The 8,596-nt window shown below is 45.3% G+C and overlaps 1 protein-coding gene across 1 annotated transcript; it reads left to right on the top strand.

Moving 5' to 3' along the window:
• Window positions 1-7,073: 7,073 nt before the first annotated feature.
• Iqcf2 (IQ motif containing F2) lies at window positions 7,074-7,629 on the top strand. The gene is made up of 2 exons (XM_021207833.1): window positions 7,074-7,112; window positions 7,243-7,629. The coding sequence occupies exons 1-2, from the start codon at window positions 7,074-7,076 to the stop codon at window positions 7,627-7,629; spliced, it is 426 nt and encodes a 141-aa protein (XP_021063492.1).
• The last annotated feature ends 967 nt before the right edge of the window (window positions 7,630-8,596 follow it).

The raw sequence follows: 8,596 nt of genomic DNA, 5'->3' as shown, positions 1-8,596 counted from the left end.
AGACTTGAGTGAGGGTCTCCTCTGGGGGATCTTTCACCCTCTTCTGGTGTGTCTGAAGATAGCTACAGCGTACTTACTTATAATAATAAAAAATCTAAACAGAGAGAGAGAGAGAGAGAGAGAGAGAGAGAGAGAGAGGAAAAAGAAAAATCGGGGTGTTGTGAAGCCTCTGCTCTGTCTGACCTGGTGGCACAGTGGAAGAAAACAGCATGCGCAGTAAATACAAACCGTGCCCAGGGTTAAGAGTAACACAATGACCCCTGTGGAATAGGAATGCTTTTTGTTGTTATTGTATTTTTAGACAGACTCTCTCTATACAGTTCTGGATATCCTGAATTCACTCTGTAGACCACTCTGGCCTTGAAACTCACACATCTGCCTGCCTCTGTCTCCCTAGTGCTGGAATTAAAGGCAACTGACCCAGCATATGGCTAGGACGACTCTCTTATTTAAAATAGCTTTGTAGTTCTTGTTCTAAAGCCTGCTCTCTAGGCGCTGATGGAACTGCTGTTTTTTTTTTTTTTTAATGTGTTTTTTTCCTACGAAATATCTATGGGACTATTGGATAGGATGGATTCTTAAAGCTTCTATATTTCTATTTGTCTTTTATATTGTATTTTTAAATTGCAATTTAAGTTTTATTCATTTAGTATTTTAGGCGTGTGTGAGGCGGTGCTGGGGGTGTGAGGTGCCCACAGTTAGCCTGCCTTCTTGTGGGCAGAGGACACGCTCCAGAGCTGGGGAATCAGCTCTCTCCTGCCACCTTGTGGATAACAGGATGAAGCGCAAATTATTACCCCTGTATGCAAGTGCCTCTCTATCCATTTAGCCTGCTCATTAGCCCTATGTTACTGTATTTTTAAGTTCTTTTAATCCCCTCCAAAATCATAAATTAAAATATGCAAAAGATATAAAAACGGACAATTCTCCGAAGACACAAATGGCCAATAAACACAAAATATATTGAATAGTATTAATCTCAAAAACGTTAAAAAATATATGGGTAAAAAAGATGTGGTTTTATGTGTCTTGAATTTCAGCACTCAGTGGGCAGAGGCAGGTCCATGCTGCAGCGAGAGGCTGTGTGGATGTCTGTGGTCTGTGTCCCGGCTAGAGGCCAGGTTGCTGTCCATGGTCTGTGCTACCGCTGAGCACCGTGTTAATCTGTGTGGCCTGTGCTGCCACCCGAGGCCGTGTTGATGCCCACAGTTCGTGCTGGGCCTGGGGGTGGCACTGATGTCCAGTGCCCATGTTACCACCGAAGGCCACAGGGATGTCTGTGGACTGTGTAGCCACCTAAATCCACACGTCCAATGGTACATGCTATAGCCAGAAACCACGTGGAAATCCAAAAAGCTGCTTCTGCACTGTCATTGATGACCGCAGATTCATAGAGGAGAAGGAAGGACTTAGAAGGCTTCTGATACAACCTTTCTCCCCACACCCATGAAAAGAAACAGTGTAGACAGGAAGCCATTGAAGAGAACTCTTAAAAACTGATAGGGATGCTGAAGTGTAGCTCTTCACAGTTGATGGCGTCTTGTGGGGCTGTGGTGGAGGAAGAACTCAGTCACCTGAAAAGGGCTGGCCACTGGAAGTTTGAGCGTGCTCCAGTGAGTACATGAGCAACATAAGTTGAACTCGGATTTTTATTATTGTTGTTGTTTGTTGTTATTGTTGTTGTTGTTTGTTGTTGTTGTTTTGGAGGAGGTCACAGTGGCAGAAGCTGGACCTGAGAGGACCAGGAAGTGAATGTGATTGGGATGTAATATTTGAAATTCCCAAATAATAAGAACATTTAAATTAAAAAAAAAAAAAAGAAATATGGTAGGGGGCTAGAGAGATGGCTCAGCGGATAAGAGCACTGACATTTCTTCCAGAGGTCATGAGTTCAATTCTCAGCAACCACATGGTGGCTTCTTCTCTGACGCCCTCTTCTGGTGTGTCTGAAGACAGCTACAGTGTACTCATTAAAATAAATAAATAAATAAATAAATAAATAAATCTTTTTAAAAAATATGTGCCTTTATACGTATATGTGTGTTTTCATGTCTGGAGGGGTCATGGAACAAGAAATGGAATTATGGGATGGTAGGGAGAAACATTTTTAAATATAATATCTTTACTAATTCTTTGAATTACTAATTTTATACATTTTTCAGTTGTATTCACCCCCTCTTTCCCCTAACTCTTCCTAGATCCATTCCTCCACTGCCAAGTAATCTAAAATATATATATATATATATATATATATATATATATATATATATATAACAAAGAAAAACTGAAAACTTGAAGATGATACCCCGACATACCCAGGAGGATAATTAATAACAAGTGGCAATAAAAAAATATGAAAGTAAGAACTTACATACATACTAGCAGAAAATTTAAATGGCTGATCCCTATGGAGAAAAAAAAAAAGTGCCTCTGCTCCTCAATGACTAAACAGAGGCAGACATTCAGTCCCAATACAGCAAAATGAAAGAAAACTTGTACACAGGTATTTATAGCTGGATTATTCATAATAACCCAAAGATGAAATCACATAGCACAGATGCCCATGAAAGGGTGGGCGTATAAATAGAATGTGGTATGTCCATGAGTGGACTATTACTTAGCAATAAAAAAAAAAATCAAGGACAGATACATACCGCAACAGGGATAAATTGTGAAAACATTCAGTAAGTGAAAGAATCCAGACAAAACAGAATGCACGCATAATTCTGGTAAGAAATACTAAAGTGCTGGGCTTACAGATGTCTGCCACCAAGCCTAAATGTCCTGTCTTCATGAAATTCTTTCTTTTTAACTTTTTATTGCTTCTGGGTGAAGTTCACATCATGCATTCTAGTTCCACACATATCTCCGATTCTATATGCCCTCTACCCGTATAACTACCTCCATACAAAAAAAAAAAAAAAAAAGATAGAATTTCAAACATATACACACATCTTGGAGTGGAAGCAGTGTGCACAGTCTGTCCCATAGTGTAGCCTTTTGTCCACACATCTTTACCTAAAAATGGTCGTTGCTGTGAGTTGAGGCCTCGGGCTTCTGTTGTTACATCCACACGGGGTCTCCTCTTGGAATAGCCTGCTGCTGCTCTGTGTCATAGAGATTCTGCAGCTTTGAATCTGCAAGACTGGACCCATTACTCCAGCAGATTATAAATGGGGTAGCTGTTGGGGTGGACCAACTCAAAACCCTGGATCTGGACCATGGGAGGTAACTGAGCTGGTCAGCCCACCACCTCTCCTGTGCCTGCACCACCAGGGCGAGCTATTCGCTGGCTAGCTCACCCAATGCCATAGCTGGCAAGGGGCAAGTTCAGCTCTCCTTCTCTCACACCCTCAGACCAGCTCACCCTCGCCTGCATCACCAGGGGGAGCTTTACCCTCCTGCCCAGGTGAGGGGCAGGGCCAGCTCTCCTGCTTTTGTGACCTCAGGGTCAGCTCTCCCACCTGCCTCAAGCAGTGATGTCCATAGTGAGAAGGACATCTTTCCCTTGCCCAAGCCACCCCACTGTAGACTAGAAGCAGAAACAGCTCTCCCTCACTCATGCCTTCAGGGCTGGCTCAACCACTCCCTGATATCTGGGTCAGCTCTACTGTGCTGCCCAGATAGAGGGTGGAGCCAGCTCTGAGTGTGGTGGCTGGGGAAGAATGGGGCCAGCTTAGCACAGTGCCACGGGCAGCAGTCCAGACCAGGAACATCTGAATGGCCTGTGGTGGTAACATGGGCCTGGGATGTCAGCACAAACCCTGAGTGCCATAGGACAGCAGAGCCAGACATGGCCCTTATGTCCCCATAGCCTCAGGTAGCAGCTTAGGCCACTCAGATCAGCATGGCCCCCTGTCTTTGGTGATCACTTGGACAATAGACATTGACACAGACCCAGCTACAACAAGACCACTGATCCAGGCATGGCCTTGGTAGCAGCCTGGGCCAGGACCTCACCGTGGCCTCCCCGTATCTGCCTGTCCCTCACCTCCATCGAGTCTCCAGTTCCACCTATCTCCACAGTGCATGAACCCTTTGACTTCTCTTTGTCTTCGATCTCTCCCCATTGTATGCTGTCTTTCCCATCTCCCCATCACACAACCATCCATCACAGTGCCCATCCCCCATGGCAGGTGCTTGGGTGTCTCTCTTCCAGCTGCCCTGGTCAGTCACCCATAGCATTCTTGATGGAAATGCTTATCTTTTGGGATGGGATTTTGAATAAGTAGCATCTGAATTTCTAAATTTTATAAAAGATTCAGATTGGATCTCGGTGCCTATTTATGGTAGGTCTTTAATGGCCTTCTCAGTGGGTTCTGGGTCTCCATGTTAATCTGCGTCTACTGTAAAAGGAAGCATTTTTGATAAGAGTTGAGAGATGCACTAATGTATGGGGATGCTTGTTACTATGACCAGTTAGCAGAATAATATTACTAGGCTCTCCCCTAGGACCTAGGACTTGGCTTGCCCTGGGCTCTTGGCCAAGTTATTGCCAGACGTGGGTTCCATCTTGTAGGATATGCTTAAAATCCATTCTGAGCCGGACGTGGTGGCGCACGCCTTTAATCCCAGCACTTGGGAGGCAGAGGCAGGCGGATTTCTGAGTTTGAGGCTAGCCTGGTCTACAAAGTGAGCTCCAGGACAGCCAGGGCTGTACAGAGAAACCCTGTCTCAAAAAACAAACAAACAAACAAAAATCGATTCTGAAACGGTTAGTTACTCCAATAATATTTGTGGCATTATTGCACCAATGTCCATATCTTGTCAGATCAGTCGTTCTCGTAGCTTGCAGGGTTCACAGCTAGATAGGACTGAATACTTTTCAAAGGCACACAACCTTTGAGCGTTATGAAAGACAGCCAGTAGGGCTGAAGCCTCTGGTTCTGACTGCAGAAATACTTGTACATCCGTGTTCATCAACACTCATTCACATAGGAACCAGTCAGCCCAGATGGCTACCAGTTGATGATGGATAATGAGAATGTGGTATATAAACAGAACTGAATTTTATTCCAGGGTTAAAAATAACAAAATTATAATACCTCTGGGTAGATGGATGGAACTAGAAAGTGTTCTACTGAGTTAAGTAACCCAGGCTCAGAAAGACAAACGCATGCTCTCTTATATTCAAAGAACCTAGTTTTGAATGTTTAGATTTGTGTGTTTTTCCCATTGGAATGCCTGTAGAGGTGAGGGAGCTATAAAGGGGCCACTTGGAGTCAGACCTTAAGAGAGGAGGGTCAGTAGGACATATGTTATATTAAAGTAGACGGGCTGGGGAGATGGCTCAGCGGTTAAGAGCACCAACTGCTCTTCCGAAGGTCCTGAGTTCAAATTCCAGCAATCACATGGTGGCTCACAACCACTTGTAATGGGATCCGATGCTCTCTTCTTGTGTGTCTGAAGACAGTGACAGTGTGCTCACATACATAAAATAAATAAATAAATCTTTTTAAAAACATAGTAGAGAGAGGAGAGTCCGAGGCAGATATCTTAACCCTACATCACGAAGCCACTGTAAATTAAGTTCCCCCTCTCAAATCACTCACACCAGACCGTGGGGGGCACAAAAAGCTGCAGGTTAGTTACGGTGCTTACATTCTGCATAAGAGACATAACCAGATCTAGCTGGTGGTTAGCGTAGCGGTGTGGGTGGGTATCATCCTGGTCTAGGGAAAAGAGGGGATTCTAAAGCAATGGGTGGCTTTGTACAGTTCCATAGAAAGAATCGTTTTACTCATGTATGGATTTCTCATTTCATTTTGGTGACAGTCCAAGACCAGTTTAGTTAGTGAAGATGAAGATGAAGATGAAATTATTCAAAGGAAGCATACCCTAAAGGTAAGAGAGTAGACACCTATACACAGCCTATAGCTGTGGTCGTGGGTAGAATTACCATACAGTGACGAGAACTGCAAACCATTTGTACCCTTGCATAGCCTGCGGATGGCGGTGGTAGAAAATATTTAATCTCAATCCAAGGCTTCTACCCTGCACTTCATCATTCAGTCCCCAGAAAAAAAGATACACTACTTCTATATTTACAATAAACCTTAATCAGCACTAGAGCTGGGCAGATATCTACCCTCTGTGCTATTAGAACCTACTTTCCTATCAGTAACCCCAAGTTATTACTTACTATGCTTCATCTGGGCTGCTCTTAACTCCCAATAGCCAGCCTCGTGGCCATGCTTTCTTGACTCCTAACCCATGGTGGCTTCCTCCTCTCTCCACCTTCTCTGTCTCCTTATGGTCTCCTCTGACCCCAAGGCTGGGAACACCAATCTCAATTCTGCCCAGCTATCAGCTGTAGGCATCTTTCTTCACCAATCAGAAATAACTTGGGGGCAAGGTCACACAGTGTCACTTGGGTCTATTTGCAGACTCTCTTGTCTCTGGGGCAACCAGGTCTTAAGACCCACACTTAACATTACAATGCATAGCAACAGACCAAAGCTTAACAGGTATGGGATTCTGCATCTATACATCTCAGTCTAAAATAACCAAGAATCAAGGTAAGAGTTGCTCATTCCTCTATGTCTCCTTCTCAGTCTAGACTCTTGGATCTGAGTCTGACGCTGACATAGAAACTGGAAAGAGAAAAACTGGTCAGAAACTGCTTGGGGCTAGAAGTCAAGAACATGACTACTCTGAATTAAGCAGAATCTTCTAACTACAGGAGGGTTGGTTGTAGAATATGCGGGAAGTGCTGCAAACCCTATCACTAAATCAAAATACATGATTATTGCAGGGAACAGTCAGACGGTGCATTCTGGGACATGGGTCAGCAAGGGAAGCCAGGCAAAAGTATTAGAAGAGCTAACATTCCCAAACCAGTGAGCCCTAAAGACTCAGTGTGTGACTACCAGTGCTGCTCTCCTCCCTGCCCTTCTGGTGACTCTGGTTTTCCCTTAATCTAGGCAGCAGTGAGGTGGGCAAGAGAGTAGTGCTATGCGCCAAGGGTGGAGATACAGCCCTCTAATACTAGCTGTGGGAGATCGAGGCCAGCCTAGAATACATAGGATGAGAAAGAGGGACTGTGCCGCTGAGAGGGAGTTAGTGTGTCCACAATGGCAGAGAAGGGCCCCTACCAGGTCTCCTGGATCCTGGTTAGCATTCTGCTAGATCCCCGAACTCTCTAAGGGAGATTCAATGTTAAGAGACAACCCAGAGCCCTTCCAGGAAGACCCTGGGAGTTTGTAGCAAGGTCTCTAAGCAATCTCTCTTATCTCTGTCTAGAAAAAAATATTGAAAAACAAGAAAAAAGCAGCCATTCAGGTGCAGGCCTGGTGGCGTGGGACTCTGGTGCGCAGGGCACTGCTGCACGCAGCCCTCAGAGCCTGGGTCATTCAGTGCTGGTGGCGGCTGACGCTCAGAAGGATCCTGGAGAAGAAACGGAGGAAAGCGTTGATCGACTTCTCAAACATGGAGAGAGCTGCGGTGACGCTCCAGTCTCTGGTTCGGATGTGGCGTATCCACTGGCGGTACTGCCAGGTCCTCAGTGCTATCTACACCATCCAGGGCCACTGGAAATACCACAACTGCCAGGCATGCTCGCTCCTGCGGGGTCACTGTGTGATCACCACCACTCACCTACAGTTCCATATTGAGATCATTGACCACTGAGGGTTGACGGGAAGAGATGCTGTGTCTCTGGTCCTCAGTAAAGGTCTCGGTGGTTGGTACACGTTTGTGTTCCCAGCCAATGGAAGCCTTGAGAATTGAGCCTCATTGACTCCTGTTGTCCCTCACAAAGAACAAAAGTGAGGTGTTACTGTAAGCTATTAATGATACTCAAATCGCCTGGCGGCAGTAGCAGTGCAAGTTCCTGACTACCAGTCCCAATGTTCTGGATTCCCAAATGAAAGACACAGAGAGAGAGAGAGAGAGAGAGAGAGAGAGAGAGAGAGAGAGAGAGAGAGAGAGAGACTTATATTTAATATGCTTTAATCAACTCAATGGCTGAGTTACTTCAATCCTCCACTTGGCTGGCACACTCTCCCCTTCGATATTCCTAAATTATTACTCACTAAAACCTATGTTCCATCCTGGCCACCCTGGACCCAGACCTGCAGCCCTCCTGGGCCATGATCCCCAACGCTTACATGTTAGCTGTCTCTCTTCCTACACTTCTCAGGCCTGGATCTTCTTCCATGGCTTGGAACTCCTTTCTCCTTCTCCCTCCTGCATTCCTTGCCCTGGATTCCTAAAAGTCCCACCTCTGTCTCCCTGCCCAGCCATTGGCCGCAGGCGACTCTATTTACCAATCAAAGCCAACTCAGGGCAAGGGTCTTACATGCAGACTTGTGGATTCCCATACAATTTTGGATTCCCATACAATTTTGGGAACCCAATTAATATAATACATGCGTTAAATCAAATCCACATCCGTGAGGGTTTCCTGTGTCTGTGTTTTGGAATGGTAATGGCCATGTCTTCAAAACAGCCGCTCGGTCCCAACCTGACCTGACCTTTGACGCAGACAGAAGTTCAAATCCCATTCCCTGACCCTCTCTTTCTCCCCACCACTGATCCGAAGCTGTCTGAGCCACATCGCATGAAAACTCTTGGCAACTCTGTGCACACAGACTGA

The sequence above is a fragment of the Mus pahari genome, chromosome 10, assembly GCF_900095145.1.
Source record: "Mus pahari chromosome 10, PAHARI_EIJ_v1.1, whole genome shotgun sequence".
Taxonomy (NCBI): Eukaryota; Metazoa; Chordata; class Mammalia; order Rodentia; family Muridae; genus Mus; species Mus pahari.
The sequence above is the reverse complement of the archived record's forward strand: the minus strand, read 5'-3'. Positions and strand labels throughout refer to the sequence as shown.

Excerpts from the sequence above, each read along its gene's own strand:
- Iqcf2 (XM_021207833.1), top strand. The coding sequence starts at position 7,074 with ATGGCAGAGAAGGGCCCCTACCAGGTCTCCTGGATCCTG. Across the intron at positions 7,113-7,242 it reads ACCAGGTCTCCTGGATCCTG|AAAAAAATATTGAAAAACAA; the intron begins GTTAGCATTCTG and ends ATCTCTGTCTAG.